The 19704-nt window shown below is 49.6% G+C and overlaps 10 protein-coding genes across 10 annotated transcripts; 8 read left to right on the top strand and 2 right to left on the bottom strand.

Annotated features, from left to right (window-relative positions):
* Window positions 1-378: 378 nt before the first annotated feature.
* Window positions 379-1442, top strand: DEU56DRAFT_585205 (uncharacterized protein). Its single transcript, XM_041346940.1, has 3 exons — window positions 379-466; window positions 615-789; window positions 840-1442. The coding sequence occupies exons 2-3, from the start codon at window positions 635-637 to the stop codon at window positions 1258-1260; spliced, it is 576 nt and encodes a 191-aa protein (XP_041204366.1). The 5' UTR covers window positions 379-466; window positions 615-634; the 3' UTR covers window positions 1261-1442.
* Window positions 1443-2563: 1121 nt separating this feature from the next.
* Window positions 2564-2839, top strand: DEU56DRAFT_696426 (uncharacterized protein; the record flags this gene model as incomplete). The annotated part of the gene is made up of 1 exon (XM_041347228.1): window positions 2564-2839. A coding segment is annotated over one exon (276 nt), but the record flags the coding sequence as incomplete, so codon positions are not given.
* A 117-nt stretch (window positions 2840-2956) lies between these two features.
* DEU56DRAFT_744035 (uncharacterized protein) lies at window positions 2957-3637 on the top strand (the record flags this gene model as incomplete). The annotated part of the gene is made up of 1 exon (XM_041349048.1): window positions 2957-3637. The coding sequence occupies one exon, from the start codon at window positions 2957-2959 to the stop codon at window positions 3635-3637; it is 681 nt and encodes a 226-aa protein (XP_041204364.1).
* A 1812-nt stretch (window positions 3638-5449) lies between these two features.
* Window positions 5450-6521, top strand: DEU56DRAFT_825868 (uncharacterized protein). Its single transcript, XM_041354312.1, has 2 exons — window positions 5450-6017; window positions 6071-6521. The coding sequence occupies exons 1-2, from the start codon at window positions 5626-5628 to the stop codon at window positions 6369-6371; spliced, it is 693 nt and encodes a 230-aa protein (XP_041204363.1). The 5' UTR covers window positions 5450-5625; the 3' UTR covers window positions 6372-6521.
* Window positions 6522-8560: 2039 nt separating this feature from the next.
* DEU56DRAFT_585102 (uncharacterized protein) lies at window positions 8561-9508 on the top strand. The gene is made up of 3 exons (XM_041346939.1): window positions 8561-8725; window positions 8786-9042; window positions 9093-9508. Coding segments are annotated over exons 1-3 (546 nt in total). The 5' UTR covers window positions 8561-8723; the 3' UTR covers window positions 9380-9508.
* A 437-nt stretch (window positions 9509-9945) lies between these two features.
* DEU56DRAFT_585036 (uncharacterized protein) lies at window positions 9946-11318 on the top strand. Its single transcript, XM_041346937.1, has 6 exons — window positions 9946-10171; window positions 10222-10307; window positions 10360-10452; window positions 10512-10652; window positions 10707-10774; window positions 10825-11318. The coding sequence occupies exons 2-6, from the start codon at window positions 10299-10301 to the stop codon at window positions 11078-11080; spliced, it is 567 nt and encodes a 188-aa protein (XP_041204361.1). The 5' UTR covers window positions 9946-10171; window positions 10222-10298; the 3' UTR covers window positions 11081-11318.
* On the bottom strand, window positions 10922-14914 carry DEU56DRAFT_903808 (uncharacterized protein; the record flags this gene model as incomplete). Its single annotated transcript, XM_041356650.1, has 8 exons — window positions 10922-11341; window positions 11381-11512; window positions 11564-12905; window positions 12953-13052; window positions 13108-13850; window positions 13908-14294; window positions 14436-14763; window positions 14809-14914. The coding sequence occupies 8 exons, from the start codon at window positions 14912-14914 to the stop codon at window positions 11087-11089; spliced, it is 3393 nt and encodes a 1130-aa protein (XP_041204360.1). The 3' UTR covers window positions 10922-11086.
* A 178-nt stretch (window positions 14915-15092) lies between these two features.
* Window positions 15093-16309, bottom strand: DEU56DRAFT_584974 (uncharacterized protein). The gene is made up of 2 exons (XM_041346935.1): window positions 16109-16309; window positions 15093-16035 (listed from the first exon to the last, which is right to left on the bottom strand). The coding sequence occupies exon 2, from the start codon at window positions 15980-15982 to the stop codon at window positions 15395-15397; it is 588 nt and encodes a 195-aa protein (XP_041204359.1). The 5' UTR covers window positions 15983-16035; window positions 16109-16309; the 3' UTR covers window positions 15093-15394.
* A 421-nt stretch (window positions 16310-16730) lies between these two features.
* Window positions 16731-17522, top strand: DEU56DRAFT_584983 (uncharacterized protein; the record flags this gene model as incomplete). The annotated part of the gene is made up of 1 exon (XM_041346936.1): window positions 16731-17522. A coding segment is annotated over exon 1 (621 nt), but the record flags the coding sequence as incomplete, so codon positions are not given.
* A 78-nt stretch (window positions 17523-17600) lies between these two features.
* DEU56DRAFT_744063 (uncharacterized protein) lies at window positions 17601-19623 on the top strand (the record flags this gene model as incomplete). The annotated part of the gene is made up of 4 exons (XM_041349053.1): window positions 17601-17761; window positions 18086-19069; window positions 19126-19228; window positions 19279-19623. Coding segments are annotated over 4 exons (1593 nt in total), but the record flags the coding sequence as incomplete, so codon positions are not given.
* Between the last annotated feature and the right edge of the window lie 81 nt (window positions 19624-19704).

Here is a 19704-nt window from a genome sequence, read left to right as displayed (position 1 = left end):
TAAAATCGAGCCATCTTGGCTTTACCGGAATTTTCCGTCAGTCACGTGATCTGTTGGAATCAAAATTTTCAAAGTTCTCGTTCTTGCTCCTCAGTTAGTACCATAGGGCGTCCGCTCATACCAGCCACCGATACACGCACTACGTGCAGCTCCGCATCATGCGGACACTTTCAGTTGCTTAGGCGCTGATCTGCAAACGTCCGCTGTTAACTTGTGAGGCTCGGTCCCTGAGCACCAGGGCGCCCTGGGAACACTCAATTTATTTTATTCATATTTTGACTGCTGTGGGTGAGGGTCATGCTGCGGCTGGAGGTCTCCGCGCAGACTCAACGATCCTGCAGCAGTCAATGTACTAATTTTATCCTCTCTAGCTTATATTAACACTTCGTGAGGTGCCGGTTGTGCTGTAAGTCGGCGCGCTGGCACCAGTGATTGAGAACCCGCCCCCGTCCAGAACCCTCTGCTGGTATGTCTTTTCTTTTTTTTTTCTTTCTTGGTTCCTTCCCTCTCTCCCTGCAAAGTCCGGTATGGCCCGTTTTGCCCCGAGATACGCAGGGAGTATCACCTTCCCCTCCTCCATGCACCCCTTGGCTAGGCTAATCCAAATCTCCCAGAGGCCACTCGCGCAGTCTCCATGTCCAACACCAGCGCAACCGGCACTCATCTCTATCTTCACAAGGAGCCTCGTCATCTGGTCGTCCTGCTTCCTCCACATCTATCACTCCCTCTGCACCTGATTGCAGGTACACTTCCACAGGGAACCCATCACCCATTCCCCCCATCGTTGTCGTTAGCTCAGACCCCACTTCTGACCTAGCACCCCGCTCAGGCCCATATAGTTCTCCAGAGCGCAGCACCATTGGATTAGATGGTTGTTCCACTCCTCCACGCGCCAACACCCTGGATCGCTTACGTTCTGGTCCACGCGATGCAATCCCAATCGTCGGCAAGCCTCCACGCAAACAGCGCAGCAGCCGCTTCGTTGTCACTGAAAAGGTCGACATTGAAAAATTGCCTCACGCGTTCCCTACAGACCTGTATCGCGCCAAACTCAACTTGTCCCCAGAACAACTCATGCCTGCCCATTTGACTCGCCTGCACGCGACCCCCCTTCCCATAACCTTCGTCATGTCACTTGCGCTTCCGCGACGCTATCTCTCGCGTCCTTATTCCCTGGCTGAACTCCGTCCGGTTCTTCGTTGGTCAAGTGACGCTCCTCGACAAAACCATTGGCGTACAGTTCATGTACAACCCATATGATCCTGTCTCAGGCGTAAACGCTCTCCTTCCCCATCGTCCACATCACTCAGCGTTCACAGCCCACGTACGACACCTACTCACCTGGCGACCCGATCATGCTGCACCACCCGTCGTCGACGTTCCTTTCGCGAAGGCTAAAGAGGTGCGCCCACTCCATTTTTACCACTCTCTTGGGTGTCTCATATATACATATATAGCGCAATGCTGCAGCGGATGCTCCTGGGAGAGACGAGGACTTAGTTCCTGACGAATTTCTCGATAATCTTCCGAGCGGCGAGTACTCAGGATGTGGTGGGTGCACCAGACACTATCCGTTTTTTAACTGATGGCATTGGCGGTGGTACCTTGAGTTGCGAAGATGTTTTAATTTATTTACCAGTTGGCGGTATACTGCACAACGTAGGTTGAAGTTGGCGTTTATTTTTCAGCCTCGAAACTGCCGTTCGACACTAGGCAAACATATTGAAGGTACGTTTTGCTAACCCTAACCCTAATACATCCTACACAGATCAAATCGTCGATTCGTCGACACAGGCCGAATTCCCACAAGGTCCCGTGCATTTATTCCAGTGTTATCCAGCCTTGTCAACACTACTGCTGTGTTTCATATCCCAAGTAAGTCAAACGTCTTCCAGTAGTCGAGTGATCAATCTGACATTCTTTTCAGCATGTTCTGCATCTGTTCCGCGTCCTTGCACCCGCGCACATGTTCGCAGTCTTCTCATCCCACGTACCATTGAGTAACACTATTTCCACATTCCTGTACACCAATTTCTGTACCGTATATATCATGAGATATAACAAATTTATTCAAGCACGTCTGATCCTCCATGTAAGCAAATCAGCTATGGAATTCGCCATTCAAGCACAGGTTCTCGTATTTAGCTAGGTGCGTGCGCTGATTATATTTGACATGAAGTATCATTCTAACTTCAAGACCAGCACACCCCTTCAGACCTCTGATGGACGACCTTACCTGTCTAGGCTGCGGCAAGACATTTTCGTCTCAGAAACGTCTGAGCAGCCACGAGGCTCAATGCGCTGAACAGCGCGCATTCAAGAAAAGCCTTGGCAAGTCCAAGACGAAGAAAAGAAAAGTACGCCATTATGAGATGCACGATGACATTGGCATGGTGCTCGCTGATGACATGGAGGTGAGTCTGCGGCACTGTGTATCCAAGTCTTACTGACACGAATTCTCAAGGTTGATGACTACAATCTTGCTGGACCATCTAATGCCTCACCCCGTCATTCACCTCCCTTGCCAGAACCAGTCCCTGCTCCTGTTATACGATCTGCTCGCTCCGGTCGCAGGATACGTATGCCAGATCGCTATATCGACTATCTTCCAGGCTCTGCGACCCATCTCGAGCATATGCCTCAGGCGAATGAGCCCATTGTAGAGCCCGAGGCTCTGCAAATTAACGAGAATGATGGCCATCAGCACCCCCTGCCCCTCCCTTTCACAACAAAGCCTGATTCGATGGGACTCTACCGCATCTACCCTACACGTCCTACCTTAATTCCCAGGGGTGGAGGTGTGCTTGATAGTGTTTGTGACGCTCCCACATTGGATGCCGCAGGCAATGCAACCGAGCAGGCATCAAAAAGCTCGACTGGCGCTCCATTACCACCACCCGAGATCACGCGCGACAATCTATACGATGCCTTCAGCAGCCCAACAGCGGGCCTGCTAATGTGTTGGCAATACTCGGGCTCGACCACCAAGTCAGCTGCAGAAATGCACCGTCTGACAACATTCCTTGACGACGATCATTATAAACGAGAGGACGCTCGTGTATTTAGCATCCCACGTGAGAAGAAGCTAATTGAAGATTACCTTGCAGATACCTCAAATCCATTCCGTGCAGACGATGGCTGGCAGAAGTCATCAGTGAAGATTCCTCTGCCGAAAGAGAAGAGAAAGTGGCACTCTGAAGCCGATGCCCCTCAGCTCGAAATCGAGGGAGTACACCACCGATCCCTCACTAACATTATCACCTCGGTTTTCGAAGACAGTGCCTCGTCGACTTTCCATATGACCCCGTTTCAGCAAATGTGGGAAACCCCCGATGGACGCAACATCGAGATATTTTCTGAAGCCTACTCTTCCATTGCGATGCGAGAGGCTTATGCCGAAGTCAATTCTCTTCCTCGTGCAGCTGACGATAACCTCGAACATGTAGTGGCTTCGTTAATGATGTGGTCCGATGCAACGCACCTTGCTAGTTTTGGTGATGCGTCCCTCTGGCCATTCTACCTCTTCTTCGGAAACCAATCGAAGTACACCCGCGGCAAGCCAACTGCCTCCGCATGCCACCATGTAGCTTATATTCCAACGGTATGTCATGTCCCATTAATCCTACCAGTGCACTAATCAACCAGCGGCTATGAACACAGCTTCCCGATGATTTTCAAGATAGGTACCGGAAGGTCTTTGGTGAAGCCTCAACGGCAGAGATACATACCCATTGCAAGCGTGAATTAATGCACGCGATATGGGAGCTCCTTCTTGATGAGGAGTTCATGCGCGCATACAAACATGGTATTGTTATTCGTTGCGGTGATGGAGTGACACGAAGGGTCTTTCCACGGTTTTTCAGCTATTCTGCTGATTATCCGGAGAAGTAGGTGGTCTGTTGATTTTACAACACTGTCTTACGCATCTTACCAGGATTCTTCTTGCAAACATCAAGTTCCTTGGCCAGTATCCGTGCCCTCGATGCCTTGTCCAGAAGGTTAACGTTCCGAGGATGGGAACAAAGTCTGACATGACGCATCGCGAGGCAACTGCACGTGTTGACGACGAAGCTCGCCGTCAAAAAATCAAAAAAGCTCGGAAGCTCATCTTTCGGAAGGGTGCAGGGATCGAAGGCAAGCATGTCAAAGATATATTAGGCCCACAATCACTTGTTCCGACTCGAGTAAGTGTTTCTCCTACCTAATGCTGCATGCTTAACTCACATTACTCTCAGAATGCTTTTTCAGAGCGTCTTTTCCAATTTTTATTCAACCTTTTCACGCTGTTCGTTGTGGACCTACTCCATGAGTTCGAGCTGGGCGTCTGGAAGGCAATATTTGCCCATCTGATGAGAATCCTCTTCGCTGCAGGAGGATCGGCGGTCAACAGTCTTAACTGGAGGTGAGTTTGAGTTCATTTTTCGTGGATTAACAGTACTGACTACTGTCACAGATACCGGCATGTACCCACATTCGGAAGGGGAACTATTCGACGTTTCCATGCAAATGCCTCGGCGATGAAACGACTTGCCGCTCGTGACTTCGAAGACCTTCTACAGGTAGGTTTTGTTTTGTCTCGTCAAATCTATTAATGACCATTTCTAGTGTGCAATACCGGTATTTGAAGGTCTTCTTCCAGAGGAAGACGAAGACCAACCCTTCAACAAAATCATACTGGATCTATTATTCGACTTGGCGACTTGGCACGCTTACGCGAAGCTCCGTTTACACACCGAAGACACGCTATCGTTCTTTGACTCAGCAACTGTTGTGCTAGGCCAGACAGTCCGTAAATTCTCTCGCACGGTATGCACTCATTATCACACTACTGAGCTGCCCCACGAACATGCAGCTCGTGGCCGCCGCGAGGCTGCACTTGCTGCTAAGTACCCTCAGACTGCTCTAGGAAGGTCTGCCGGAGCGAAGCAAAAGTCACTCAACCTTCAGACATACAAATATCACGCTCTCGGTGATTATCCGAATACCATTCGGCGTATGGGGACCACGGATAGTTATAGTACCCAACCAGTAAGTGTTTTTGCGTCTAATCAACTTTAACTGACACATTTCAACTTACCAGGGTGAACTGCAGCATCGACGCTCAAAACGACGGTACCCACGGACTTCGAAGACCAAGAAGACAATGATCACAAGTATCGCATCACAAGAAGTCATTGAGCGATTCTGCGAGAAAGTCATTGCTGCTCGTGAGCACTTTGCCAGCGAAAACGAAATTCAGCCACGGCGTCAGCGTGAACGTACTTCACCATCGGACCATTACTACATCGCAAAAAATTCGCGAACAAGTCACGATCTCACGTCTTGGCTAGGCGGCCTAGGAGACGATCCCGCAATCAAGGTCAGTTATATGTACCTTGTATCACTGTTGTGGGCCACTCATGTTTGATTTAGAATTTTATACCCCGACTAAAAGATCACCTCCTTGCTCGACTTCGTAACATTACTTACGATGGTGATGAACACGAATTCTCCGACGATGATCGTGCCTCAGTGCTCATCATCGACAACAAGATTTTCGAACACAACATCCTCCGTGTCAACTATACAACGTATGACCTTCGACGGGAGCAAGATACAATCAATCCCAGGACCCGCGCTGATATTATGGTGCTATCTCATGAAGATGAGCGCACTCACCCATATTGGTACGCACGTGTCGTACAGATTTTTCATGTGAATGTCGAGCACCGTGGACACGGCACTTTACCGTGTACTCCCCCAACCCGCATCGATTGTTTGTTTGTTCGTTGGTTCCGTCGTGACGTCTCACCCGCAGGCTGGGCTGCAAAACGCCTGCAGCGCCTCGAATTTTTCGACGAAGACAGCCTACCTGATGCATTCGGATTCTTGGACCCCAATTCAGTTGTCCGCGGCGTTCACCTAATTCCTGCATTCAATTTCGAAACTACTAACACATTACTTGGACCAACATTTGCACGGAAAAAGAGTGACTCGTGTGAGGAACACTCGGACTGGCGCTTTTACTATGTAAATATGTAAGTGCACTTAAATTCATCCTCGGACTCATTCTGACACTACCTATTTACAGATTTGTTGATAGAGACATGTTTATGCGATTTCGTGGTGGCGGAGTAGGCCACAAGGCCACGCGTGACTGGGATGAATTTCTCCAGCGCGAGGGACACGACGAAGCCGGCAGCAACAGTTCAGACTCTGAAGAAGGTGTGGAAGGTGAGGGCTCAGAGTCAGAGGATGATGATGGCGGGCTTGAGGTAGACGAGGAACAGGATGGCCAAGGTGACGAGGACGTTGAGGACAGAGTGATAGCTGATGACGGCGAAGAGCTTGATGATGATGTACTTGCCCAGGAAGGTTATGGGGCCCTATGATAACAACTAGCACTTAATGTATTGGATATGTACTACTACGATACATCTTACTATCTAGCAGATGTCTGACAGGTACACAAAAGACAGGGTAGTATCTATCCGACAGCGAGTCTGACGGACAGGTGTCGTGCTGACACGTTAACATCGCTGGTGTATCTTACAATAGCTGACGCGTATCGCACACGTGGTTAAATTTGCCACATATCACGTGGTGTCTGAGTTCGGCAATTTTGGTGATGCTGGCGAGAGCATAATTAAATCATGCTATACTTCCCACGACTACAATATCAAGGACGACTCAATTCACTGATGTGCATGCAAGGCTCGTGAGGAATGCCCTGCTTTTCTTGAGCCTCGCAGCCTCCTTATCTCACTCAGCACTTCGATCAATATCACCCCACAACGCGCCCCTACCGTACAAATATATCATATATTCAAACTCGATCCTGATCAAGGCCAGATCATGAGGCAATCCAAGAAGTACGTACTTTTAACTGCAACTCTCCTCTGGGCTTTTGACCTACTGGACCGTTCGCAGTCCCTATCGAGAATATCAAGGAGCTTCGTTTCTCATCAGACGCCTGCTATTATTGCCAAACGATTCCAACTCGCGCAGGATTATGAAGACAGATGGATTACCACCGTCTACATTCTCAATGGTGCCTACAAAAACCGTCATTTGATCGCTTCAGCTGAGGATGTATTCAGAAATGAAGAGATCAGACATGCGATCTGGGAGAAGCAGTACTGGACGGCATCGGATGAGTCGAGCGACCGGAAATTGCATTTTGATGAAGTGGAGAAGCTCTGCAGACGCCTAAATGTCAACACTTCGACAGAGGAGCTAAAACTACTGCTTCAGGCGGAGCAAGCCGTCACGAAGTGCCAGAGTTTTCTTAACTTCTCTGACTTTCAGCGCTTCGCCAAATTGCTCATGGCCAGTCACAGCGGGCGATTTGATTTTAGTATCTTTGCGCATTTCGTGCGTCAGACTCAGAAGGTATGTTCTTCGGTTTGATCTAGTTTTGCGAAACTGATTGTCATTTAGTCTACGCTGTCCCGCCCTGCACTCTTAGAACTGTTCACGCGTTATGCTGAGAAACCAGATGCTTGATCGGACGCCAGTCCGCCACCCTCTCCGCCCTCATCCAAAGGACTCGCATCTCCGCCCGCATGATTGCTTTCTCCTCCATTGTCTACTTCTCCCCCATTCGATACTATATTCTCACAGTCTCTCACGCTCCAATCTATGAATCAGCGACCTTGCCGGAGTGTTCCGGCACCACACTGAGCGGAAGTCACCAATTTCCTTCTCTTGTTGGCAAATTGGTCATGCCATGACGAAGCTGCCCGCTGAGCACTAATTGTCAAGTCTGCTCGCCGTAAGTACTAGGAGTCTAGGAGGGATGATCTCATTGACGCACGATTACAGCCATATTTTCAACGAGGAAGGCGTCAACAATTCGGCCGGATTCGCACGCAAGGGTGTGCGTTTGGTATCTGTCTAATCTTTACCTTGAATTAGCATTAGGAGTCGAACTCCAAAGCACGAGAGACACTACTCACGGCATACCTTCCCTCATAACGCCACCCATCTGGAAGACCTATACCGCCAGTCCCTTTGACACTCTTTCCCACAGCAGCCCCAATCTTTATCACGCAACTAGAATTGCTCGAGAACCACTATGGTGAGCGTGAGACGGCTTACGAGGTAAATGCATGCATTTCTTTTTCCTTTTCCAACACTGATGTAACCTTTCAGGAAGCGAAAGCAGCAGCCAAGGAAGCAGCGAGGGATGATGCGTCCCACGAAAAGTAGTCTGTGAGGAACGCCGGAAAAGCATGCGAGCGTGAAGGCGACAAGCTGAAGATGGTGTTGGCAGACGTGAGTTTTCTCATACATTTCTGCTGCTGTGCTTACGCTTGGGCTGGATAGATCTAATGCATAGCTCCAACGCGCACTCTCAAGGCCACGTATGAGGCACAAGATCACGCCGGGACCCGCAAGCGGCTGATCCTGTGCCATGACAAGAACGTCCGCAAGATCTCACCAGCTCGGAGCCTTCCTTCATTCGACCCACATGTTTTCGTCTTCTCCTTCATACATCGCGGACGTGAAGACCGACCTTGTGGACACCCATGAGGTCCACGTCCATGCCAAGGTGGGCAGTGAGGGTATTGTTATCTTGACTCTGCTATCGCCCTCCTCCAGGGTCTTTTCCCTCCCAACCCTCCCAACAAGATCATCCTCGCTAATGAGACCGCCGTTGTTGCTCCTCTTGGCGGTTACCAGCACGTTCCCATCGAGACTGTCGAGCCCGGTAGCGACAAGTCCCTTGAGCCTTGGACTGAATGTCCTGTAAGCAGTACAATGATTCAAACCCGGGGAATAGCGATCTAACTATGACCTGCAGGCTTTCAAGCAACACATCTCCAATGCTCACTCGTCGTCTGAGTTCAAGGCGACCGCAAAGGCTGCTGGCCCTTTCTTCAATTCTGTCAGGGACTGCGACCATGGCGAAGGATGTGAAGCGAGTATATCCTCATGCTGTCAGTCTCATGGAGACTGTCAGGACCTACGGACAGACTCTGGATCTGGTAGAGAATAATATGGGCATAGAATGGTTGGTTGCTGAATACCGGAGCGAGGCTCAGCGGATGGTTGCCAAAGGTGCTTAGATTCGGACCGTCGGTTCATCGTATCTGACGCTTTTTGTCCAGGTATGAGCATCAAGTGGGATTACTTTGTCAACCAAAACGACACTGCACGGTGTGCTAGTAGTGCCGACGGACGCGAAAACCGACATATCCAATTTGTGCGGGAGTTTGCGAGCGTTGTGTCTGTCCTACAGGATAAGACTAACAACGTGATCGACCTGTATCGCAACATTCCTCGAGCAGGCGAGGATCTCGCAACCTGCACATATACGAGCGAGGCGTTTTCAGAACATCTAGGCAAGATTCAAGCTGCTGTGAGTTATTGTTTGTCGTCGTTGTTTGTGTGCTGAATACATGCAGATCGATCGCCTGAACCTGGAGGGATACGCTAATCTTGAACAGTGGGTGGCTGACCTCGATAAGCGGATAGAAGAGATCCTGCTTCAGCGCTTGGCTTATATCACTCTGCTATCGCCATTGATTCGTCAAAGACGCTAGCCTTATGTCCAACAATGTAAGCTTGGATACAAAGATATCCTAATTCGCATTGACAACAGATCTACTCCCCCAGGTTGACACTACACGACGACCAGCTCCAAAGATCAAAGATGCTCCGCGCCGTCGAGTACCCCCAGGGTTTTTTGACGATGCACGACGGTCTACCTTGCATACTCAATCACATGGACAGCATGACGGCAGTGCCCCACCACCGCGTCGACGCACGTTTCCCTCATTCTGGCGCCGCCGCTTCAGTCGACACAGAGCGACTGATTATCACACGCAATCCTGGTCCAGCCCTTTCAGCTGGACTCAAAACCTAGTCTCTGGCATGGTGCGCAGACCAGATGCACAAGGCATCGAGTCGCGAGAACCGCCAATAGTCGACGTCCCGTGCACAGCAGGCCCACCTGTACGTTCTTTTCCTCTCCTCGGTTCTTCTTTATTGTTGACTACTTCTCGTGTAGAGGAGCTATCACGCTCGGAGAAAGGAGCCGGTCTCTATTGGCGTCGCTCAAGTCCCTGTTGAGGCTGGTCGCGGGCTTAAGGCCAATAAGATTGGCGGAGGCTCTCCTGATCTCTACGTCAGCATCAGCATCAATAACCGCGAGGAACTCGCGAGAACCTGAGCATAAGCAGAGCGCGTGAGCACTTTTCGTCATATTACTTTGCTCGGTCTCACTTTAATCACCAGATACAACCCAATATGGATGGAGTTCATCCTGGTCAACGTCATTCAGGAATCGCTGGTGCTTAGTCTTTTTGACTACAATGATCATCGTAAGGACACTCCTCTTGATGCCGCCACCTGGTGACAGGCGGACATTTGCAGCAGAAAGCTCGTCTGGTGGATGCGCAAGTGGATGCGGTGATAAAGGCGAAAGCAACGAGACTGAGAGCAGAACGGGGGCACGGGTTGATTGGGGTGCGTAAATCATCTATCCCCCTTAGTTTGGACATGGTACTGATGATGGTCGCGTGCAGATCTTGGGGATCTTTGTGAGGCAGGTGCTCCAGGGCAAGGCGCTCAGCGTGGGGGATACGGTCGACGTACCCGCGCTGCAAGATAATGCGGAGGGCATGGAGAATTCTGCTACTGCGCTGCACTTGCTTGCGCACGGCGAGGTAGGTCATGTTTATCTTTGCTCTTTTCCATTTAATTGACGACTATCGTACAAGGATATTCCAGACACTAGACAACAATCATCTTTCAGAAGAGTTTGGTGTAGGATATACAGCCACGACGAGTACGTTCCATTTACCTGTCCCATTTCGCCGCTTTGACGGTCACTGCCAGCTGGGACTCCATCCACGAAACCGCCAACATCACTGACGCCCATCTAACCTCCCGTTTCCGCGCGACCGCGCTCTATACCACGTTCAGCATTATTCTGCCCTCGCCCCAATTATCTCAGCTAACTGACATTGACCTCGACCCGAATGAATGCTGGTCGGTGCCTTTGATGCCCGAGATCAAGTCGTGTTTCCCGGGCATACAGGATATGGTGGCGACCAAGCGAATTTGTGAATGTCCTAGTACTAGTCGTATATAATAACATTTATCTAGGAATACCCCTCAATACCCAACACCTTTCTCCATCTGCACCTGGCGCCTTCTGGTAGAGCCCATGAACTTGGAAGCATAGCTGAGTCCACGCCTCAGGAAAGTCATCTTTCAGCGTTGCTAGAAATGTTTGTGCTTTCTTCTCTACTTCATCAAAGTGTATGATGGCGTCAATGTCTGTTTGTCGAGTCAAATCATACTCAAACCCATGCTCTTGCTCTTCAATAGCTTGTATGATCTTCGGAGCCACCTAAGTCTTATGAAATGGATGAATAATTCCAACTCTCACCAGAACCACTGCACACGATACATCGGTAACCAGGTACCCTCCCGGAGGAGGACGATCAAGAACAGAGGGTTTGGAATCACCAAATAAAACCACATGTAATATGCGCCGGAGCACCTCGTCACCAATCATGCCCTGAGTAAAGTTATATGAGAGCTGAGTTGGCGGTTGGGGCTCCTTGCTTACCTCTTTGAGACATACGTATGGCGCAGCATCTAAGATGCGAGCTGCCTTCCCTGACAAAGCAGGCAAGTGGGCACTGTATAGGTCATATTCTTCGCGGATGCAAAGCCTCGCTTCCTTCAAAGCAAGGCTTGTGTGCTTCAGGTTACCCAGAATGGTTGAATTCCTTCCTGGTAGATTATTATCAGGAAGCCGCAGCCCATACAACGCCTGCAGGGCATGGCTAGCGGAGATGTATTTCCGAGCCTGTTCAAATGACATCCCTAAAGCAGGGGGAACATGATCTGAAGGCCCATGGCGATTGCTCCCTGCCTTTTGAACTGGTTGAGCACCTGCGGATTCAGACTGTGAGAGAGTGGGGAAGAACTGGTAGTACATTGCTGTGACTGCATTTCGTAAAAGACCGCATGTTAACTGAACGTTGAGGGAGGATGTGTGTGCGCGCAGTGCGGTGTTGACATCGCTACCATTCCAAACGAGGGGGAATTCATGGCGAGTTGTAGTGAATGTATGTGAAAAGATGTGGGTTGTGTGAGCTTGATTGGCGCAATGAATAAGGCCTAAGATATGAATCACAGAAGGCCTTACTATGGCCAGGTAGAACAAGATGAGCGGGGCAAGGCTAGGAGGGAATGCCCACAGGCACTCTCGTGTAAGTTGATTGATTTGCTTTGCTTCCGGATTCCCTATAACAAGCTCTGAGCCTAATAGATAGAGGTTACGAGCGCTCCCAGTGCTGCTATCTGACTGGAATAGTAAGGATCGAAATTGCCAGGGGCGAGGGGGAATGCCGCATGTCAGGAGAAAGGCCACAATAGTTTGACCAAGAATTCGTTCACTGAAATCCAGCCACTGTCTTGCGCACTCCTCATTAATCAAAGAGGAAGAGCACATGATATGATGCGTGGGTTCTTCTGGATCCATCAGGCACTGTAACATCATGTCCAGCAGCGGCTGTAGAAGAATGCGGTTGGAAGGCTGAAGGAAAATCGCATCGGGACTACCGAGGTCATCCACTAACTGGCTGAAAATGCCATGAAACTGTTGAAGAATGCCCTGGCAACCACCTGGTAAGCACTCCGCTAGCCGCTCTGATACATCTGCTATTGCAGTTTTAGCCAATTTCCCAAGATCTGAGAACAGGATACTCTGGGAGATGTCTTCACCATCTCGCACAGTAATGGCAGTGCCGTCTTCAGCAAAGATAAAACCGTAGTCCCTCCGCTCCTTAAATGCTGTTGGCCTTGAGCCAAACCAGGCAGTTTTTATTTTATTGTATGGTGTGGCAAACGAGGGATGACTGGCGAGCAAAGGCTGAAGGTAGGGTAGGTTCTCCGCCAAAATGCTATCGGTCGGGTAAGCAAGTGCAATAGCCATCACAAACTTGCTTACTTTAAGACCGAAGATGATCCAGGAGCTTGATCTTTTCCAGATACAATCTCTGCTGGGCGTCGCTGAGCTGGAAGAGAAGACTGTGGGTCATGGTATGTGTCTAAATATGTCACTCATATTAGCGCAACGCATAGCATCCCAAATTTGTGTGTCACCTAGGTTCTCTGCAGTGTCACCATTTAGATAGTAAGAGTGAAAGGTTTCTTCTTTTTCAAAGTCCCATTCGCCTTCAGCTTCATGCGGTAGCATGGACTCTTCGTCTGCATCCATACCATCATCATGACCATCTACAAACTCTTCTTCTACTTGCCGGAATTGCGCAACCACGCAGTCATCAGCGCCTTCCCCCTCATCTGGAGTGGCAACCGGCTCCTCCATAGGCTGAGGTGCCTCACATGTATCAGGTACGGGATCCCCTGTGAAATTATTTAAATTGAAAGGAATGAAGCGCTGATGGCCGCGGTCTTCAAGCCGAGTGGAGTGGATGATGACGGTATAAAAGTTGTGCTGTAGCACCGCGCAAGTCTTGGTGGTAGCAGAAGCAAGTAGAAAGCCGCCGCCGTCAGCCAGTGAGCCGATGCATAGGGCATAATCCGTTGGGCATGCCATCAGCTCTAGGTCCGTAAATTTCTGCTTGACAAGGGTCACAAGCAGTTGGTGCATAAGTTGGAGAAGCGCAGCCGGGCGGGGATTCTTGGTTTGAATGAGGTAATGGTAGAGCATATTGGCAGCATACTCCTGGGCCAGACTCCTCCTGATGCGAAGAGTGCCAAATGGCGCCAAGGCCCCAGCGCGCTCTGCATGGATCCATCTGATCAACATACAGATGCAGCGAGACAAAGGTCTGGAGTAGGTGTAGTAGGAAACCCGGCTCAGCGCTCTGAAGTGCGCTTTGGTGCTGAGTAGATAGTGAGCTATGGATAAATTGGATGGGAAGGCCCGGAAGGGTACTCACTTCATTGTTACTGCTTGGCGAAACTGCACATCCCCTTTCGAAGATAGATAGGTCTGGACGTCAACTAGATATGACCTGTAGAGCTTCCGAATGGTAATGAGGCCAAGCTCAAGCTGCCTTTCAACTCCCGCCAAGGACCGCACTTCCTTCTTAGACCTAAGCTTTATCAGCCCGCGAAGAGAGTCTGCTTGTGCACCCAAGTTATCGATGAAGGTGGGCCACTGGAGGTCAATCAAATACTGGGGGTAGATCGGAGTTGTGGATGTAAGATGAGAAAAGGTTTGCGAGGAGGACGTCTGTATGCCTTCTACTGCAAGTGCTGGGGTATACCCTTCAGCCAAAGGCCAGACAATTGAAACCAGAGGGTCGTTTGCATCCACAATTTTACTGAATGGACGATAAATCCATCGAGTTTCAAAAACATCAGCTAGATAAGTAGCTGCGTGCTCAGGATGAGCTGAGGAGACGTGAGTTCTAGTATTTCCTTGCTGACTCTTGACAGAACCTCTGGATATCTGCATCACGGACCAAAAGGAGCAGTCAGGGTGCGGACACTTTGACGCCCACAATGGCTGAAGACCCTGGATGGGGCCAGATAGGTCGCTGGTGGGGCTAGGGCAGAGTGTTGTTGCTGTGAGTCCATGGCTATCGAGTAGATGCTTGACTAGGCCCTCTCTGTACAGTTTTGTTCTGTTTGAGAGCCTGCGCTTATGGTGGTTATGTTGCGCATGGACGCCCAGAAGACTGGCTGGCACTAGAGAAGAACTGATTTCACAGATGAAGCCATGCGTCCCAAATGACATTCCCAACAGTTCGAGTAGGGGACAGATCGTGGTGGGAGGGGAGAAGAGGGGTGCTGAGTGGATTGGGGTATGGGAGTGCACGCAACATGTTGACCCACTGTTTGATGTGGGAGGCGACTGGGGAGGCCCATTCAGGTGAGGGTGCTTTGAGATCTTATCATTGCGCTGCATGCCCTTAGGCTGTCTGTGTTTTGCTGCAGACATGTAATGCGAGGTGAGGGACTGTATTGGGCTAAAATAATTAGGGCGCCCCATGCCCATGACCTTACAAGGCCATCCTGTTTTGTATTCGCATTATATAATACCTTATTGCAAAAATCCCTAGCGGCGCGCGAAGAGCTCATGGGAAGAATAATGCATCCGAACCTCTTACTGAACAACTGCCTCAGTAAGCTCACCAGAATGACTCAAACAAGATGCCCGGATTCAAAGTGACAATTGGGAACAAATGCTAGATACCCACAGATGTAAGGCAGGGTCAGAAAGGAAGGCGGACACGGTTGTACTCGAGGATATGTATTTAAAATGTTGATGAGGATGCACCCGGCAGAGAGCTGCATACAGTCGATCGCGTGCAAATGCGCCCATATGAAGGTGAAGCACAGCGCATCGAAGAGTGAGGCCTTGCTAGCTGTTGAACACTGCTGCACACGAGGCCAGCAAGATTCACTGCGTGAGCTTGCTTTACCCCTTCGCTTGCCGCACCTGCGCCAAGCGGTGACTGCGTAAAGTCATGGATGTGCTCTGGGCTGCCTTCTTTGTTGCCGCTGTGGGCGCAGAAGGCGCTACAGTAGCCTGAGATAAGGCTATTCGCGCGTCGTCAGATGCAAGTCTGGGAATAAATACAGATATTGTGCTTGCCTTTTGAAATGGAGCAATGGGCACCAGAACGAGGAAGAATGATTGACGATCTGTCCGGCCAGGTGTGGAGGGTACGACCATTAGCAGAGGTACTGAATTTTTAGGAGATGCAGCCGAAAAGAAGGGAACAATGACGAGCGCAGCCCGCCATCGAAGGTTATCTGTTTGTGTGAGCGCCCAGCCAGTCTTACTGCGCTCTTTCTCACCTTCCGCAGCCTCTAGCGCCTCGGTGCAGTGGATGGAATTGGGCAAAATAAAACCAAAGGGTTTACATGGCCTACCGGTCCATCGGTCGCAGGCGGTAGTAATGAGCAGAGGTATTCTGGAAGCAGGGCGTGGGTGAGGGCGTGCGTAATGGGCGCTCAGTAAAGGATCCACGCATCGCACACTCGCTGATAGGGGAGCGGGCATGCGCTGTGCTCGAGTGTCTTTCCCATCTGCTGGCGTGACTTTGTGCTCCAGAACTGGTTAGGAGGGGCCAAATACGATATGAATCACGAATTAGATCCACAAAGACATGATAAAAGATGTGCGCACTAGTAGTGTACCGCGCAAGAGCGTCCTGTAGGAAATCATCACCGCCTTGAGCACCCTCGTCAGCCGGAGGAGACCGCTCCACCAAAAACTAATCGTCATGCTCCCTATGAACGACATCGCTGGCCCCCCATAATTTATCACGACACGCCGCTTCGTCAGGGGAGTTTGATGTTGGTGGGCGATAGGCTTTGTATCAGCATGTGTGGCCACGGTGTTTGGGAGTGAGTTTGCCCTCAAGTTGTCGCCAAAGGATTAGGACTAGCAGCAGCAATCATCTTTGATGGTGAAGATTGGCCATCGCATGCGTGAAAAGAAAGAAAGACTCACCACATCCTGAGTGACCTTCCCACCACCATGCGCTTCCCACCATCGAAGCATCAGGAAACCGGCGAGAAGAAGGTTTTCATAGATATAAACAGACTCCTACCCATCGACGGGTGTGTAAGAGAGCCCGCATCTGAATCCAACAGCGACCAAATACAACCACGCACTATTTTTCCGACAATATACCGAAACTTTTGGGGCTACTTACACACCCAGCCGACTGGCAGAACTTGCAGGTGGCGCAAAGTTTGCTCGTGTTGATTTCGTTCGATTGGGACTGACCTGTAGGAGTGACACAATAAGTGTGACGACGTCAAGTTTATGTACCGCATTAATTCAATTTTTGTCGACGCTCGTGAGAATCCACTGTCAACGTTCACCATGCTTGAAAGGCGTGTTAGTTGACAAGTACTCGTCTACATACTGTGCTGAATATAATGCTGCATACCAACACCCAAATCCTCGACTGATGGACCGTGAAATATGGCAAAGGCTCAACAACGTGCTGCAGTGTCTGGAGGTCAACAAGATGACCATCTCAGACTTCATAGAACAACTTCTGCAAAGCACAGAGGAGACCCACGAGTCAGCGAAGAATGATCTAGTGCGAAACGGCTTGGATATTTGCACTCACCTCTATCAGTATCCCAACACTCGCACATCAATGTCTTTGTGGGCACATGGAGTCGTGAGGTCAGCACTCAGTGCAGAGATCAAAGACCTAGCACGAAAGGATAACAGATTGCATTTCCACGCCAAATCCGCGACGACAGAGCAGCTAGAAAACTTGTTTATGCCTCAGCTTGCTGAAAAAATCAGAAAACACGCACCGACTGTTTGGAGATTAATATTCTCGCTTCTCGAGGCTTCTGATGAACGACGGAGCACGGGAAAAGCTACGGCTGATGATATGGTAATGACAGAAGTGTTTGCGGATGCGGAGCGTGACCTTGGAGAGATTGGTGGCGACAATGGGGTAGATGAATCTGCGATGTCAGATACAAGTGACTCGGACGAACAAAGGAACGACTCATGCAAGCAGCATCCGCCGAAACGGTCCCATGCCCAAGTAGAGGCAAGAAACACAACACTGCAGATAATTGTCAGTTCCATTACATCGCACTGAAGCTCGTGGACTCACTCTGTACAGAAAACTGTTGTGTGCATCAGTATTATTCTGCAGAGCTCGAATGAAAGATGCAATTACTTACAAGGTCTCCTTGGCGTATTCTTCCACTCCACGAGCGTTCCGCAGAAGGTTATTGATGTCCTGGCACATGCGGGCTTATCAATCAGCGTCACATCAATCCACAATGCGATACACTCAATGTCCAAAGAAATTGCAGCTAACATCAAGCAAGGTATTCGATCACTCCAAGTGTCCTTTGCGTATGACAACTTCGACATCGATTTCAAAACTTCGGAACCTACCATTGGCCATCGTTCAACATTCGTTAGCGCAACATCCGCTACCTCATTGCCTCTTGTAGGCGTCGATAACCCTGATGCACTACGCTGCTCAACAGCATTATGGGCTGCCGATTCTCGTAACCCTGCACCTTCGATAGTGGCTGTTGAAATCGATGAATTTGACATGCTAAAACATCACATCAATGACACTTACAGCAGGCCCAAACCAGGTGAACGTATCAGCCCACGGCTCACTGCCTTCGCATGGCATGTACGAAATATTCTTGTCCAACATGGCCGGTATTTTGGAACATTTGCGGACAAACTTGGAGAGCCGGAATCAGTATTACGGATACCTGTCACAAAGACGGAACAAATACCTTTCCGTTCCATGAGGATTAAGCAATCGACTGCTGATGGAAATATGGAGGTGATGGAGAACTTGCTGCGACAAGGAGGAATCGGAGATCCCACAGATAAGGACTTTGAATCAGCTGGAGATGTTGACATGTCAGAACACGTCTTGCTCATTCATGGTGATTTACTCACCAAGGAACGGCTCGACACGGTTAGTGATACACGGAGAATTGAGAGCACGCCAAAAAATCGATTCCAGTACATCATCTTCCTGCCAGGGTTGTTTCACTATAAAATGGCGTGTGCGGACGCAATATGGAGGACGTACCTTCAACCTAAAGAAGGCCGAGATGACTCGAATAGCATGTTCCAGCATGTAGGCATCTTGCGACCACAAGAGACAGGGCGGATATCGACGAAACCTGGGTTCAGACGCATGCATGACGTCATACACCATGACCTGCATGCTTCGATTCTCGAATGCTGGCGCCTCGAAGCACAGTCAAGACAGCCAGTCGAATGGCAAACACTGGAGAAGTTTGGAAAATCGGAGCCGGGGTGGGATCTGCTTGTGGAGATGTCTGAAGCAATTGTCAACAAGTATGTTGCAACATCAGACAAGCTTGGTGAACTACGTGCCAGACCAGTTAGTGAACGGGACGAAGAGTTTGAAAACCAATGTCTTCGGAATCGGGATCAGCTACTCTACGTTGATCTCTGCCAGGCCATGAATGCTGGTGATATTGGACGAGTCGAGGCATCATTCTTGCCGTGGATCTATATATTTTGTGCAACTGGCAAGCATAAGTATGCGGCACAAATCAACAAGTTTTCAACAAACTTACGATATGTATATCCCCAAGACTTGTGGTGAGCAAACTGTCCCGTCATACGCAGGCATCAATAACTCAGTCACGATGAGACAGTCACATAATACGTCTCAACTTACTTTGCAATCCTACGGGAAAATCCAATGCTTTTCGAGCTGTGGACTGGTTAGTGGAGCGAAACAATCTGTACACGAAGGTGGTGGTTTTTGGTGACAACATTATTGTTTCGTGTCCTCATGTATTTGGCAGGTCATCTTTGCAGGTACAGGTCCAAACCGCACAATTGACCACATCATCAAACAATCACCGTTGATTGAGGTGTTCCGCAACTGCCACGTCATCATGGAGAATGCATTCTACCTGAAAAACCGAACTATCCAGCACACACACCCAAACATGGCGGCCACGATTGAAAAGCTTCGATCATATATCCAGTCAACGTTGGCATATATACCACAAAACAGGAGTTCAAAGCGAGTTATTGAAGACCAGATTGCGGTTGGAATGAAGCTGATACAACAGAAAAAAGTTAGCCAAACAACGACTGGTGAAGAGCGCTATGAAGCAGAGCCGGAGGATTTCGTTAATAACTAACCTGCAGATGGAGCTGCGTTTTCATCATTCGACCGGCTACCTCTTTGCTGCTTAGGTACATACTTCGGACACAAACGGTTT

This window comes from Suillus clintonianus (assembly GCF_016758775.1).
Source record: "Suillus clintonianus strain FC179 chromosome Unknown DEU56scaffold_91, whole genome shotgun sequence".
Taxonomy (NCBI): Eukaryota; Fungi; Basidiomycota; class Agaricomycetes; order Boletales; family Suillaceae; genus Suillus; species Suillus clintonianus.
The sequence above is the reverse complement of the archived record's forward strand: the minus strand, read 5'-3'. Positions and strand labels throughout refer to the sequence as shown.